Here is a 14922-nt window from a genome sequence, read left to right on the forward strand (position 1 = left end):
ACATTTAATTATATGTCTACATGTTACCGTGCAAGTTTATTTTTGTGTCAGATATCTATATATTCACCATGGGTCTTTGTTTTTGTGTCAAATATCTATATTTTCACCATGGGTCTTTGTCACTGCCGGGCACTCCCAGAACCGGCAAGCCACTGTAAGATTTTGTTTCAAACAATATTTGCGACGGCACAGCCAACGAAGAGGTGATCACACTTCGCCGGTGCAGAGTTGCACATTACACACAAGAGAGGCATTAAGCCACCCCAAGTGCCCAAACACAAATGCACCGCATCAGTACATGCATGCACGCGCGCGCAAAGGTAAGCTTCTTATTCTGATTGCTGCCGTTTCATCAAAACATCCATCATCCATGACACTGACATACAGTACAGTACATTTTTTCGACGACAAGCGGATCAACCCCACCTACAAGGTGTAAAATAATAGCTACAAATATGGGAAAATAAATGTAGCCACCACTGCAGCTTGAAAACAGATCACGGTGCACCGAGCTCCATGGAGTGGGGTTTTCCGCCAATAGCGCAGATGCTGTCAGTTCTTCGGCGGGGGTGACTTAGGCCTGAGCCCCTCAATCTCCGGAGTCGTCACGATGAGGTGCGGAGCACCAGGGGGAGGGTTCCGACCGCCGCCTCCCTGCCACACCTTCCCATCGCTGTCCGCAAAGTTCTTGTTATACGCCTGTAAGAGTCAAGTTTCTTAGCAGAGATGACGTTGATGTGTGGAGATCGTGGCAATGCATATGCTCTTGTGTAACTGTGTGCAGGAGCACAAAAGTTGAATATCCGGCTTTTTACCTCTTTGTTGAAGTTGGAGTAGGACAAGTCTTTCCCAAGAGTAAGCCAGCCAGGCCGAATGTTATGATCCTCGCCAAAGAGTTCGAGGCGCCTCTTTCCAAGAGCAAAATGCTCAATGATCCTGTACATGTCATCAGGTTTCTTCGTTGAACCTGTAAAAGAAGACATATACTTGTAGGCATCACAAACAAATATTATGCTTCAAAGGATGCGTTCTCTCTTTTTTCAAAGCTATACTTCAAAAAAAACAATGTAAACATAAGGAATTCTGAAATACACTCCAAGCTGTCAACAAATGGATAACTAGATATCTGTACGCTGTCAACAAATGGATAACTAGATATCTGTACCATGAACATAGAAGAGAAAGTAGTAAGGCCTTCCCTAGTAACTTCACCAAAATACGTGTTTTTCTTTCAAGCATACCAAGATGAAAATGACCAAGGAATAGCTAACTTGCAAAAGGCTACCACGGAAGGATAAATAGTACGATTATTTAGCCGAGCCAAAAACATCTGCTCATCTTCCACATCCAATTACCTTTATGCCAAGAATCAACAGTACAACCCATGAAATCTCTAACATCTCCTTTTAAATGTGCACATTCGTGCATTATAGAAATCTTAAAGAAAACATGAACAAATGTTTCTCCAATCTTGGACATACTTTCATGGTTGTCATGAGATTATTATGCAGAAAATGCATGCATAGTGGTACACTTGCTACAGCTGCTTCAGGATAATCAACGCCATATTGTTTTGTTTGAGTTTCAATTAGCGTAAAAGGATTATTCAGAGTTCAAGCTTCATATGCACTACCTCTGTTCAATAATGTAAGACATTTTGGCAGTTCAAAACTGCCAAAACGTCTTATATTTAGGAACAGAGATAATACAATTTTCTTCAAACCAGTTGTAATAAACCAATCCTTCCACAAGCCAGATAGAATATGCTTGTATCAACAAGTCAAATTCTTTTAAAAATCATACTCCACTTTTCATGGGCCAAACCATAAAATTCATACCATGACAACAACAAAGACAAAACAGTGAATTTAATTTCATACAGGAACAAGACAGGAAAGGAAAAGAGGCCTCAGAATAGTTTAGAAGACAGATATCATAAACGAAGAACAATAATAAGCATTATCAATTGCAGCTACGAGATAGATACCATCAGTGGGTTCTTCAGCTATTATTATATCAGTATCAATATTCGCGTGGATGACATGACCATCAGTGCTACGGCGTACCGTTCCTTTTATACCCATCAAACAATGCTCCTGCACAAAGAAAGATGGATACTTCACAAGAATCCCAGAGACATGGGGAAATTGCAAAGTAAAAAACAGAAAATAATGCTATAAAACATATAATACTTAATAACAGCACTACCTTTGAATGCTGCAACAATGTACGAGAATCATGCCGCAGACCTGATGATGCATTTTTCTTGTTGGTTTTCACCCAGCAAACATCCTCACACCTACGAAATCCCCACTGGACAAAAGAGATGTTTCAGCTAGCTTCATCTATTATTACCTTTATTATTCAGCTGGAAACTGTATGACAGATCTAAATTGAATAAAACAGTGCCTATATCTTTTGAAACAGATGAATACATTGGAAAGAATGTGAGATTTATGCAGATTGAAGTTTGACTGCAACTAAACGGAATGGCAATTACAGAAACATGATCAAAATGCATTGTGGCTATAATGTTTTGGGGAGGACACATGAGCCTGGATGGCCTTCTGTAAGCTGGCATCATGCCATTGCCCAGAAAATTTGACAACAAAGTAGGTTGTAAACTGCATGTGTTAGAGAAAGCTGTCTCACCTTCTTCAAACATTGACGTCCCTGTTCAAGACCTACGCCATCACCAACCCAAAGGAAGAGAAAAGAGGGAGTATCAGCTATAGCCTGTTGATTCAAACAATTCACGGAAGTATATTAATAATTCTGTGGCATAAAATGAACACCCTTAAAAAGGATGAAACAACCAGACAAGAACAACAACCTCAATCTTCAAATTCATAATCTCCTCAGCGTTCCAATATTCAATATGATCTGTTATTCCTGGTGCACGATGAACATACTCTTCCCATGGTGGATCCACAAGAATAACATCAAACTTTGTACCGAAAAACTCTGGAGAAAGAACATGTTGCCGTAGATCACACTTAAAATACATCGGTGGTGAAGCAGCGTTAGTAACAATTTCATCCTTCCTCTGTATGAGTTCTCTCAATTTTGGATAGTCCTCCGCTACACTTGTAAGATCTAGTTCTCTAATGAAGTTTTGAGGTCGCATGCCAGTGTCCACAAAGTTCTGAGAGTAATCATTCTGTTCACCCCTTGAAGGAGCCTTTCTGATCGGTGCACCATGCCTATGTGGCACCCAACCACCAGATGGCTTATCATGTGTCATTTCACGATTTTGTGTGCTCATCTGGTTAAAACCCAATCCTGACATATTCGTTGGAGTACCCATTCCTGGGCCCATTTGATTTAAGTGAACATTATGAATAGGTCCAGCTCCCATACTTGGAGTGAACCTATGCTCGCCAGCAACTGGAGGAGGGATGTGAAGGTTAGGTGGAACAGAGAGCATGTTGACATCAACACCTCCTGCTCCAGGCCACACCATAGGTCCAGGAAACGGCGGCATGAAAACACCAGGTAGAAGAGGAGGACCTGGAGAATGGGGAATATTTGGCCCCATATGTTGCATTTGCCCTGGTGGCAGGGTGAGTGCACCAAATGAAGGTGGCGGCATAAGTGGCACGGGAACTCCAATTCTCTGAGAATCCCTTCCATTTGGCCTCCCCCTTCCTCTAGAGGATCTATCACCTTTAGGCCCTTGCTGAGTAAATGGAGAAACCATGCTGGTGCCACCACTTTGATCTGCTTCAGGATGATTGGTACTACTATCATCAGTTGTTCCAGGAGCTCCCACATCAGATCTTCTTCCAGAAACAGAGCCCTCTCGCCCAAAATCAAAATTGCTATTTGGCCTGATCTCTATTGAATCAGACCTGTCATACCGATTTCCATAGGTTGAAGAACCTCTGAAACTCTCAGATCTACCCCTGGAATCCTGCCGATACCCAGCTCGACCATGAAAACTCGAACCATCTAACCTTTCCTGTGTGCTCCTCCATTCAGAGACATTTGCCTCTTTAGGATCTCGCAACTGACGGCTCCTCGAGTACTGCTCAGATCCTTCAATCTCTTGTGTTTTCACATTCCAACTGCTGTCTTTCCCTCTGTCTGGTGTATCTGGTATTTGTGAAGGTGGAGCGTCTCTGTTCCTTCTATCCCCTGATGACTCCCATCCATCGTTACCCACTCTGGGTGACGTCTCCACTTTTTCCACACCACCCTTGCTTTCATGTCCGTACTCCACTGTATGCCCAAGAATCTCTTCCTTTTGATGACTTTGATCCACTGATCTGCTATCTTCATTGATGTTCTCAGCCATCGCAGATCCCCTCCTCTCATTGATATCCTCATCGGATCTCCCGCCCCTTGAACTACTAGAGTCTACACCTTTTCTAATTCCAACCGACTCATCTGCGTGGTCGTGGATCATCTCTGTCTCCCTGCCGTGCTTATTATGGTCAGAAGAATAACCACCATCTCTTGTATCAACCCTGTCTGCAGAAGTTTCACTTCTTGAAGAGTCCCAACCTTTCCTGTCGTCTCTCTCCCTCCTATCAAAATCCCGATCCTTGGAACCATCAGGACTTCTCCTTGGAATCTTTGGTGATCTTAGATCTCCTATCACATGATAGTCATCTTCCTCAGCATTAGATTTAGACCCGTCCATCAGGCAACTGCAATTGTTGCTACCTCTCTTCCTAAGGTTACAACCGAGTTGAGAAGCTTTGGCAGGAACCTTCAGATTCCACTGCATAGAGAAACATTTTATCAGAAAAGTGAACTTTGGAATAAGAAAATCAAGGAAACAAGGTCTTGCGCACACACAAATTAAAAAATCGAAATCTGAAGTTTGAGAAAGATTATAACAAGTTGAGCCAGATTCAGCATTAAGTATATATTCTTAAATAGATGGAAACCGAAGTGTAGCACTGGAGCAAAATCTAAAACTGGAGATTGGGAAAAACCAGCACATATCATAGTAAACGTTGAGTAGCACGCCTGATTATTCGCTGGCACCAGAACAGGTGAAAACAATCGATTGCATGGCATACCACCAAAATAACAAGTTCAAGCCTGGGAGATGGATCAATCTACTTATAAAGTCACCTACCCACCACCACATCATGTGATTATCTTGAGCTGTTCAATGACTAAATCCAACAAATTTGCTCGAACAAAAATACAGAGCGGGGAGCAGACAGGGGGTGGACCTAAACGCCCCAAATTCGTGTGAAGACAGGGGGGCAGCCACGGGCACACTCCTCAAATTCGTGAAGTAAATCACTGGACGACTAAAACCTCGCACATCACTAAATCAATCGACGAAGACCTCGGGCGGGGTGGAGGCACCAGGGACGCCTGCGTCGACGCTAAGCTGCGGCATGGCGGCCGCCCTAGGGCGCAGCGGCAGCGGGCTACAGGAGAGATTTCCTAGCCGCACGGGGCGGGATTGGAGCCCGGGGAGGGGTTATAGCACGCGAGCAGCTTGGGAGAGGAGGGAAGAGTGGGCGGGGGGCCGTACCGGAGCGGGATGGGAGGGCGGCCGCCTCCGGCGACCTGCGACGTTCGAACGCGGCGCGGTCGGTGGGGTGGTCGTCGCCGCCGCCGCCGCCGACGGTGGGAAGTGCAGCGAGGGTTTGGGTGAGGGTCGGAGCGGTGGCCTAAACCAACAGAACTAGTACAGAAGAGAGGCCCCGCTGTTTGATATGGGCCGTTGATTACGCGATCGGACGGCGGGCCGTAAGCGCTTCGCTAATTATACCCTGTGGCTTACAACGCCCTGACGACTCAAACCATCCGCCGCCACCACACACCGTCGTCGCCGTCGTCGCCGCAACTCCCGCCGTTCTTCCTCGCCGACCTCCACGGAACCGCTCCAAAGCCTTGGTCGCCAGCCTCCGCCTCCACGGAACCGAGGAAGATTGCTCGGTAAGAGCCTCGGGTGATTGGATTAGTTTTCTTCTCCTAATCTGCTCCATCTACATCTAAGTGTTCGTCTGCACCATCCACTAGATTAGCTGCATAATTCTTTGCCGTACTAATGTACTAGTAGTACCGTACATCTTTGCAGTGTATTCCCTTCAGAGCTCAGTTCACTGCATTTCTGCAGTGTTTCTGCACTTCAGAGGTTCAGATCCTACCTGTATGCAGTGACCGGATAGTTTTGATAATGGGAGCCCGCAGCCAGCTTTGGTCGATCGCCAAGATGTCGGTCACCGGGGGTGTAATCGGCGTCACCATTTCCGACCGCTACGTCACCGTGGTCGCGATAAAGGGTCATTCGATGCATCCCACCATGACGGCCACCGACAGCGCCTTGCGAGGTATTCGTGGCTTTGGTTTCCACGGATCAGTGCAGGCATGGAGAGTTGGATTATCTTGCGATCCATACTCAATGATTCTGTGCTGACCAGGTTGCTCGGCTCGAACCAGGTGACATCGTGTTAGCGGAGAAGGCCTGCCTCGACCAGTACAAATTCTCTCGTGGCGATGTGATTTTGTTCAAGTAATGCTTTGAGTCATGCAAGTGATGCTTCTTTGTTTTCTGTTTGCAGATGCGTTGACTCGTGCAAGTGATGCTTTTTTGTTTTCTGTTTGCAGATGCCCTAGTAATCATAAGGAAGTGTTCGTGAAGAGACTGATTGGCTTACCTGGTGAGTGGATACAGCTCCCCGCGTCTTCTGAGATAATTAAGGTCCCACAGGGGCATTGCTGGGTTGAAGGGGATAATGCTGCTAGAAGCTGGGATTCGAGGTCATTTGGTCCAGTAAGTTACTTTCATCTCCATTTTCTTTTCAGCTTTACAAAACGATTTTACTTTGATTTGGCTGTTCTGGGTAAATGTTAAAGTCCAGTTGTTTGAGTGAAACATATTAATTCCTCCAGTGTTAGAAGCTTGTTTGTTCAATGTTGGAGTAACCTCATTTTGCTCCTGAGTACCTGCACTATTGTACTATCATGTGAGCTCCTTCCATAGAAAAACTGGGTCCCTGAAATATGCATATATTGGTGAAGTCTTATTGAGATGGGGATATTAATCTCACTGGCTGTGTATGATGCTTAAGCTTTGTACCAGAAATATGTGGAGACTTGCAGTCAACAGTTCTAAGAATTGGCATCAAGTGGTATTGAATAACCTGGCAAGCTTCCTGGAGTATGTCCATTTCATGTACGGTTCCTTCTTAATGGTTTTAAAAATAATGCTATGTCATGTTATATGCTAGAACATGCTGGATGACTAGCAGAACATAGTACTTGAGCTCCAAGCCTCCTGGTTCTTGCAACATGCTATACTATCTTTGTGTATTTGAGGTCTGAAGCAAAAGAAAAAAAAAAATGATACACTATAGCCTTCAGCATGTGGTGATTCATAAAATAAAATAAAAAAGCCTCGGTGCCTACCCATAGGAACACCTAACAGAAGAAAACACTAAAGAAAGGCAGAGTAAAGAAAAAAGAAATCTGATAGTCAGGGAAAGCCATACTGTAAGTAACACAACAGCACAATACACTAGAAGGCAGGCACATTTGTGTGCTAGGGCCTAAGGTGGAAGAGTTTTAAGCTTGCCAGGCTGCAGTGGTGTTTTCTTATTCATGTTGCTGGATTGGTTGTAAATTTGCTAATTCAGCATGTCCTAGAATTAGCATAGGATACAGTAGAGCAAACAGAGTGTTGTGATAGATATGGAAACATAGTTTTCTTTTAATTAAAAATATCGCGCAGGGAATTCTTAATTCGACTAGCTCTATTCTACTCCCTCCGTTCCTAAATATTTGTCTTTCTAGAGATTTCAACAAGTGACTACATACGGAGCAAAATGAGTGAATCTACACTCTAAAATATGTCTATATACATCCGTATGTGGTAGTCCATTTGAAATCTCTAAAAAGACAAATATTTAGGAACGGAGGGAGTATGTTGCATCATATGACTTGTTTCATTAACGTGTGATGTTTCTTCAGATCCCTTTAGGCCTAATAAACGGGAGGGTGACCCACATCATCTGGCCGCCGTCGAAGATCGGCAGAGTGGAGAGAAAATGGCCCGAAGATAGAATCCCGCCGTTTTGATTCGACTCCTCACTGCGCGTGATGATGATCCATCCAGTTTAGCCTGTTTTGGGGCTACCAGAAGTTTAGCTAGCCGTTGTTCACGTTTTGGTGAGATTTGAGTTATGCCTGTTTTGGGGCTACCAGAAGTTTAGCTAGCCGTTGTTCAAGTTTTGGTGAGATTTGTTCTGAAATTTCATTTTGCCCACCATTGTTGTTGCTGTTGCTTACTCGTGTAAACAATTGTCTTTGATTTGGTCAAATGTAAAACCTCAATCGAGGCCCTTCACATTCAATCGTTTGTTTTGCAAACAAATACAGCTTGGCAATGAACCTTTGCAACTTGTTGTACTGGACTCAGCAGATGCAGATGGACAGAAAGAAAAAAAAAACTCTAAACTTGATTTATTACTCCTTCAAATTCTGCAATATGCAGCGTGTATGTACAGTACAGCAACAAAAAACAAAAAGGCCAACTGAAATCCTAATTTATCTTTTTGCCGGAATTCCAAGCTCGATGTCGATGGTAACGACGACGGGGGCGCAGATGCTCTCCCAGTTCCCTCGTCACTGTCAATCTACCAACACACTGTAGAGTGCTAGCTCCTTAAGGATGTTGAGTCTGCTGTAGTAGCAACGGCAATATGCTGCTTAAATTAAAAACCTCAGGCCACAAGCAGCCGCCTCCTCCTCCTACAAGAAAGAAAGTTAGGGTTCGTGCCTCCCGCCGGCGCTGGTCTGCCCCATCTCCGGTGGCCCTAGGGCCATGGAGGTGCGGTGGATCCTGGCAAGGGCCGGCGGCAGGGCTCCGCTTTTACTCGGTTTTTTCTTTAATTTTGCTAGGGTTTGTGTCCTGCTCAGGAAGGCGAGACGGCGGCGGCTTCCTGAAGATGGAATAAAGGTCTCCCCGCCTAGCCCCCATTCCGGCGGTGCGTCTAGCATCGTTTTGTGGGCGTGTGGAGGTGTGTCTCCGGCAGATTTATCTTTGGTGGATTTGCTCGGATCTCGTCGTCGTTGTTCGTTTACATTTGTGTGTCTTCGGTTTGGATCCTTCCGATCTACGTTATTTTTCATCGGCGGTGGTTGCTGTTCTGGGGTGCTGGTCCTATGGGGCCTTAGCACGACGACTTCCCGACTGTCTACTACAACAAATTGTGCCCGACTCCGGCCAGGGGCGTAGCTATGTACAGCTAGCCGGTGTCACTGGCACCGGGTCCAATTTGCACTTGCTTAATATAATCCGTTGATTTAGTGTGTAGGTCATTGATTGTTTGATATGTAGGCATGTGTTCTTCTATGTGGACACCGGGTAATTTTCAGTCTAGGTCTGCCCCTGACTCCGGCGATGGAGGGGCGATGACGGCGGCACGCCTTCGGCTCGCCTCAGTGCTTGTAGTCGTCCCTATGTGGTCTATGGATGTGGATGTAATTTTTATTTCTTGTGTTCGTTGTACTGCCATGATTGAAGATGAATAGATTGGAAGTTTTCCCCGAAAAAAAAATATGCTGCTTAAATTTCGCCTTCATGCAACTATGTCAGCAGGTCAGGAACAGCTCGTAACCTTCTCCGGCTCCGGCTGCAGCCCGACGGCGATGTTGCAAAAAGTTAGAAGAAACAGTCTCTTGGAAAAGTATCTCAAATCACTTTAAATTGGGCAATATGGCTTCCCCTCTTCTTGTCACTGCCACTAGCAGGAGCAAGGGCATTTAGCCATTTCTGGAGACTGTCCCCTCTGAACTTGCCATTCTCATCCACTATCAGGTCCTCCCTCCGTTTCAAGATATAAGATGTTTCTTGGTCTAGATTAGACCCAAAAAACGTCATATGTTCTGTTACAGAGGGATATGTATATAAAGCATATCACATCCAGCAGGGAATAATACATAGTGCTGCAGAGGTGTGGGTTAATACTCCGTGTATACTGTATGGGCAAGGTTGCTTATGTACCTCCAGCAGGAAAATACATAGTGCTGGGAACTATGTACCAGTACCACAAAAACATGCATTCCTGCCAAATTATAAATTCCTCAACTTATGGAGCACTCAAGGTCACAGAATTGGATAAACCAATATAATTGTACAACCGAATAAACATGCATGTATTCCAATGCTATCGACCAAAATTCAAAGTATGCTTCTTCCCAGAAAACTGCATCATCTTACTAAGTATGCATAACTATGAAATAATCAACGCCTTTCTGGACACGCGTTGAAGGGTCTCATGCTTCCAATCCTTAGTTCGGCGAGCTCAAGATACAATGAGATCATAAACATCAGCAAACGGAACATGTAATCACCAAAAGCATCAAGATTCAACCAGTCCATAACATTAATCCAAAACTGGGGCCGAGAAAGAAACCTCCCGAGCAGCTCACTTACAATCCTCCCGTTCCTGAACTTCTGAAATGTCGACAATCGGCAGGCGCTCTTCCTCCGGAACCAAGCACCAGTTTGGTGACTGCACTGCCCTGAGCCATTTGAAGTCATCCACATTGGCCCAGTTACCAGTGTCCTCGGCAAGCCCAGAGTCCCTCAGATCATCTTCGATCCCTTCATACTTCAAAGCATGTGGTGCAAATCTCACACCGCTGCAGTCCTCAATGATCGGCCTGCTCCTCACCCGCAGGTAGAAATCTGTTTCCCTCGCTTCGTGGATCCTGATCTGATGCGCCGCCATCACAAATGTACAGCCCTCAACATCCTCTATGAGCACCGAGCCGAAAACAGGGCCAATGTATACGCGGCAATCTCTTAACTTGTGAATGTACAGCGCCCGGCATTTGCCCTTGAGGTACACCTCACAGGAAACCAGATCAGCAAGCGTGAAATCTCCATCCTTCTCGTTGGCAGCTCTCAGATCCTTCACCAAGGTAGCGCCATTCCTGCTCCGGAACCCAAACCCTGGCAGGATCGCATCGGGGTTAGGCTTTGGCTGCTCCGGAGGCGGCTGGGGCAGGGCGGGAGGATCCTGCGGGGGGTTCTTGGTGGCTTTGCTCTTGTTCCTGAAGGAGAATGACTTCTTGGGCCGGATCTCGGAGGCGGCGAGCTTGTGGGCGGCACGGAGGTCGGAGACGGCGGCGAGCGCGGAGCGGAGCTCGTACGGCGGGAGGGAGTGGGAGGCCTCCGCGACGAGGCGCTCGAGGTCGTCGACGGCGGAGGAGGCCGCGGCGAGGGAGGCGGCGGCGCCGTCGGGGGAGGAGCGGCAGGCGGAGAGGGCGGACTCCGCGGCGGCCTTGGCTGCGGCGAAGCGAGAGAGGAAGGCGGCGACGGGGGACGCCTCGGGGGAGGCCGCGGAGGAGGCGGCGGTGCGCTTGGAGAGGCGCTCGAGCATGGCCAGGTGCTTGCGGTTGCCGGCGGCGGCTTTGGTGCTGTCGACCTCCGGCTCCATCCCGGCAGCCGCAGTGGCGGCGGCGCTGGGCGCGCTCGGATCCGTGGCGCTGCTTCGGCTAGGTTTGGCTGCTTCCGGTCAATGCGGGGATGCGATGCGACTTGGCTCTGAATCAGTAAACAGACTCATTACTGAAAGAGTAAAATGCATTGGTGGTCACTGGACTTGTCACGTTCACTTTGGTCACTGTACTCAAAAATACGGTTAATATGGTCACTAAATACGAGTTGTGGTGATTATACGGTCACTGTCACATCGTATATCTTCGTATTTTGTTGAGTTGACTAGTCAAACAGTTTGAATGATGCCTCCTCAGCTCTTTTTTTTCTCTGTACCGACGCAGGCAAAATAAAATAGTGACGCGTGGGGATTCGAACCTCAAAGAGTGTACACTTATAACAACCGTCATGATTCCTTATTGTACATTAGCGTGCATGCACACAGTGCACACACAGTATGCGGCAATTTTAGCAAAAATAAATTTGAGCTAAATTTTAGCAATTTTAAACTAAAGATATGCATGAAAATGTTGTGTAGATGCAACACACACGAAGTGTTACAGAGAATTTTTTTGCCGCTACGTTCAAGTTCTGTGGTATTTTTTCTCTTATATTGAGATTGTTTCAAGTCAGCCGAAACATCCTAGTGTACCTCATGATCGAACTGATGGCTGCGCCATTCAACATGTACTTTCCAATTACATACTAAGCAGCCCTGTCTACCTTGGTTTCGTGCCATCCCACCAACGCTTACATAGCGGCGAGCTAGCTATATGCAGGAAATAGAAACGAGGCCATGCATATGTACAAGGCTGGGGGTTCACGCTACATGCTCTCTTAATCTGTGACGAAACTGAAGAAATATTAGCGCCTAGCAGGCGGAACGTGCAGCTTGATTAACAGATTAACAGGGTAAATGAAAAGAGCTTGAGAGTTGAGAGGTGCATCAGAGTAATTGGACTGGAGAATGAATTATGTATTGATGGGATGATAATAATACGCAGATATCACAAGCACGTACAATATATGCATACGCACACAACCACAAATATGCACGTACCCATACAAGCTCAAGCACAGCATGCATGCACAGCAAGCAACAAACCACATGTCATGGCTGTCACGTGAATGCATAACGTTACAGCAGGATGCCTTTCTCCAGTTTAGACACAAGGAGAGGTGAGCACAGCGGGCTAGCTTGCTGACAGCCTTGCGCTATGTTTGGGGTTTGATTCCACACTATGTCACTATTTTATTTTGCCTCTACTTCTTTCTTCCACTCACAGACAAGTGGGGTCTGCGTCCATAGAGAAAAAAAAGAGCTGATAAGGCATTATTCAAACTGTTTGACCGGTCAACTCAATAAAATACGAAGCTATATGAAGAGACAGTGACCGTATAATCACCGTAACTCATATTTAGTGACCGTATTGACCATATTCTTATGTACAGTGACCAAAGTGGGCGTACACGACAAGTTTAGTGACCACCAATGCAATTTACTCTTACTGAAAACCAAAGTGTCAAAACAGCATCAATTTCAGTTTTTTCCATGCCAAAATACCACTAGTGGCTAACTGACTAACATATACTCAAACAAAGACATATATGCCCTTACATAGGATTGTTGTGCTTTTTTACGAGCTGCTATACAAACTTTGCATGAAATGCCCATTGATTTGTTTTTGCTCTATTATTACCAATGATTTGTTTATTACATTTCAAATGCAACAGTTAGCAACCACTAGTAGAAAAGGGGGCTTTTGTCCCGGTTGGTAAGGGCCTTTAGTTCCGGTTTTTGAACCGGGACTAAAGGGTCGTTACTAATGCCTCCCCCCTTTAGTCCCGGTTCTTACACGAAACGGGACTAAAGGTCGTCCACGTGGACGCAGCCTGGAGCTCCACCTTTAGTCCCGGTTGGTGTTATCAACCGGGACTAAAGGAAATTTTATGATTTTTTTTTTGAAAATTTTTTTTGTGATTTTTTTTTAAATTTTCAAATTTCTGAATTATTTTAACCTCTAATCTCTAATCACCACCCCTCATCACTGCTCAATTTATCCTCTAATCTCTAATCACCCCTCATCATTCCAAATCATCTAACTTCCCGGACGGTCACCCATCCTCTCACTACTCCAGCCTGAGCACGCTTAACTTCCGGGTTCTATTCTCCCTCGTTTCCAAGTCTGCACATGTTGTTTTCCTGACAATAGTAAGATGTCAATCCTATTAACCCTCAGGAATTTAGCTTGAGCAGGAAGTGACACATTTCACTGTTTGAGTTTGAAACTATTGTTTTAAAAAACAATAATTATTTAGTAACACTAATATATCTGGAATAATTAGTTTGACCATTGTTTGACCACTGTTTGACCAGATTTGACCAAAATTCAAAAAAAAACTGAAATAATTATTTAGTAACACTAATATTCTAGAATAATTAGTTTGACCATTGTTTGACCACAGTTTGAATTTTTTTGCATTTTTTTGCCTCTCCAGATCTTAAAAGCCCCGTAACTTTTTTTTGTTAGGTTTTTGAGGATTTTGAAAATGTTTAACGGGGTTCCCAGGGAGATTTTTCATATAAAAAACTTTTTCATCCGAGTTCGTATGCAAAAGTTATGCCCATTTTAAGAAATTCCAGAGAGATTTTGCAAATAAAGCCGAAATTCATATTTGTTAATTTTCCCAACAACTAGACCACATATCACATGGGAAACTTATTTTATTTTATTTTTTTGACATTTCCATCATTTTCTTTTGTTTTTTCTAAAACTGAAAAGGCGGTCCACGAGGGGGGGTAGAGTTTGATGGGCCCTTTAATAGCAAAAAGAATTTTCATAAAGAATGTTTTTGTTAGACATTTTAATAGCAAAAAGCATTATCATAAAGATTTTTTTGTTAGAAACTAAAATAACAAAATCTGTTTTTGAATAGAATCATAAAACACAGTAATAACAAAATCAAAGAATTCAAATTTGAAAACTAATGGCACTAACAGAAAGTTTATAATTTTTGTGACCTAAAAGCAAAAAGAATTAAAAAATAAAATTTAATAAAATAAATAAAAATAGCAACAGTAAGTATTTTGTTGTAAGTAGAAACAAAATAAAATAAATAAAGCAACAAAGAAAAAAAGTGCCATCTACTGGGCCACCACGGCCTGAATACGACTAGAAACCCAACCATGGGCCAGGATTCAGGCCCGCAGGTGGCCCAGTAGGCCCAAAGGCACACAGTGTACGGTTAGGCCCGAAAGCCTGCAATTGAGAGGAGCTCGAGAGGGTGGGCGCAGCAGCGCTTATAAACCACTCTCGAGCTCTCTCAACTAGCGAGGTGGGACTAAACTTTGGCCGCGACGCGGGCAGCACATGTCCTTTGGTCCCGGTTGGTCCTTTAGTCCCGGTTGGTGCCACCAACCGGTACTAATGGGCATCGCACCCTTTAGTCCCGGTTCGTGGCACCAACCGGGACTAAAGGGCCCAGGTGAACCGGGACTAATGCCT

The 14922-nt window shown here is 44.9% G+C and overlaps 3 protein-coding genes across 5 annotated transcripts; 1 reads left to right on the forward strand and 2 right to left on the reverse strand.

Annotated features, from left to right (window-relative positions):
* Positions 1 to 315: 315 nt before the first annotated feature.
* Positions 316 to 5695, reverse strand: LOC123098790 (N6-adenosine-methyltransferase non-catalytic subunit MTB). The gene is made up of 7 exons (XM_044520864.1): positions 5501 to 5695; positions 2834 to 4726; positions 2653 to 2736; positions 2209 to 2313; positions 1988 to 2096; positions 816 to 967; positions 316 to 699 (listed from the first exon to the last, which is right to left on the reverse strand). Exons 2-7 carry the CDS (start codon positions 4643 to 4645, stop codon positions 553 to 555), a joined length of 2409 nt encoding a protein of 802 aa, XP_044376799.1. The 5' UTR covers positions 4646 to 4726; positions 5501 to 5695; the 3' UTR covers positions 316 to 552.
* A 15-nt stretch (positions 5696 to 5710) lies between these two features.
* Positions 5711 to 8377, forward strand: LOC123098791 (mitochondrial inner membrane protease subunit 2). Of its 3 annotated transcripts, none has more exons than XM_044520865.1 (6): positions 5711 to 5907; positions 6050 to 6302; positions 6412 to 6484; positions 6580 to 6745; positions 7044 to 7147; positions 7942 to 8377. In XM_044520865.1, exons 2-6 carry the CDS (start codon positions 6149 to 6151, stop codon positions 7949 to 7951), a joined length of 507 nt encoding a protein of 168 aa, XP_044376800.1. In that variant the 5' UTR covers positions 5711 to 5907; positions 6050 to 6148; the 3' UTR covers positions 7952 to 8377. The 3 variants fall into 3 exon arrangements, 2 of the variants coding, with proteins under 2 accessions (XP_044376800.1, XP_044376801.1); XR_006447980.1 differs by having other exon boundaries at positions 5712 to 5907; positions 7055 to 7147; XM_044520866.1 differs by lacking the exon at positions 7044 to 7147 and having other exon boundaries at positions 5714 to 5907.
* A 1634-nt stretch (positions 8378 to 10011) lies between these two features.
* On the reverse strand, positions 10012 to 11529 carry LOC123098792 (tubulin-folding cofactor C). The gene has a single exon (XM_044520867.1). The coding sequence runs from the start codon at positions 11415 to 11417 to the stop codon at positions 10401 to 10403; it is 1017 nt and encodes a 338-aa protein (XP_044376802.1). The 5' UTR covers positions 11418 to 11529; the 3' UTR covers positions 10012 to 10400.
* Positions 11530 to 14922: the final 3393 nt, after the last annotated feature.

Source organism: Triticum aestivum, chromosome 4D, assembly GCF_018294505.1.
Source record: "Triticum aestivum cultivar Chinese Spring chromosome 4D, IWGSC CS RefSeq v2.1, whole genome shotgun sequence".
Lineage (NCBI taxonomy): Eukaryota > Viridiplantae > Streptophyta > Magnoliopsida > Poales > Poaceae > Triticum > Triticum aestivum.

What these genes read in the sequence shown, in the direction of transcription:
- LOC123098790 (XM_044520864.1), bottom strand. Translation starts at nt 4,645, where the DNA reads ATGGACGGGTCTAAATCTAATGCTGAGGAAGATGACTATCATGTGATA. An exon ending in CATTGTTGCAGCATTCAAAG is followed by an intron (nt 2,097 to 2,208) that starts GTAGTGCTGTTA and finishes TTCTTTGTGCAG; the next exon opens with GAGCATTGTTTGATGGGTAT. An exon ending in ACTCCAACTTCAACAAAGAG is followed by an intron (nt 700 to 815) that starts GTAAAAAGCCGG and finishes TGACTCTTACAG; the next exon opens with GCGTATAACAAGAACTTTGC.
- LOC123098791 (XM_044520865.1), top strand. Translation starts at nt 6,149, where the DNA reads ATGGGAGCCCGCAGCCAGCTTTGGTCGATCGCCAAGATGTCGGTCACC. An exon ending in CACCGACAGCGCCTTGCGAG is followed by an intron (nt 6,303 to 6,411) that starts GTATTCGTGGCT and finishes GGCTCGAACCAG; the next exon opens with GTGACATCGTGTTAGCGGAG. An exon ending in ATTCGAGGTCATTTGGTCCA is followed by an intron (nt 6,746 to 7,043) that starts GTAAGTTACTTT and finishes ATGATGCTTAAG; the next exon opens with CTTTGTACCAGAAATATGTG.
- LOC123098792 (XM_044520867.1), bottom strand. Translation starts at nt 11,417, where the DNA reads ATGGAGCCGGAGGTCGACAGCACCAAAGCCGCCGCCGGCAACCGCAAG.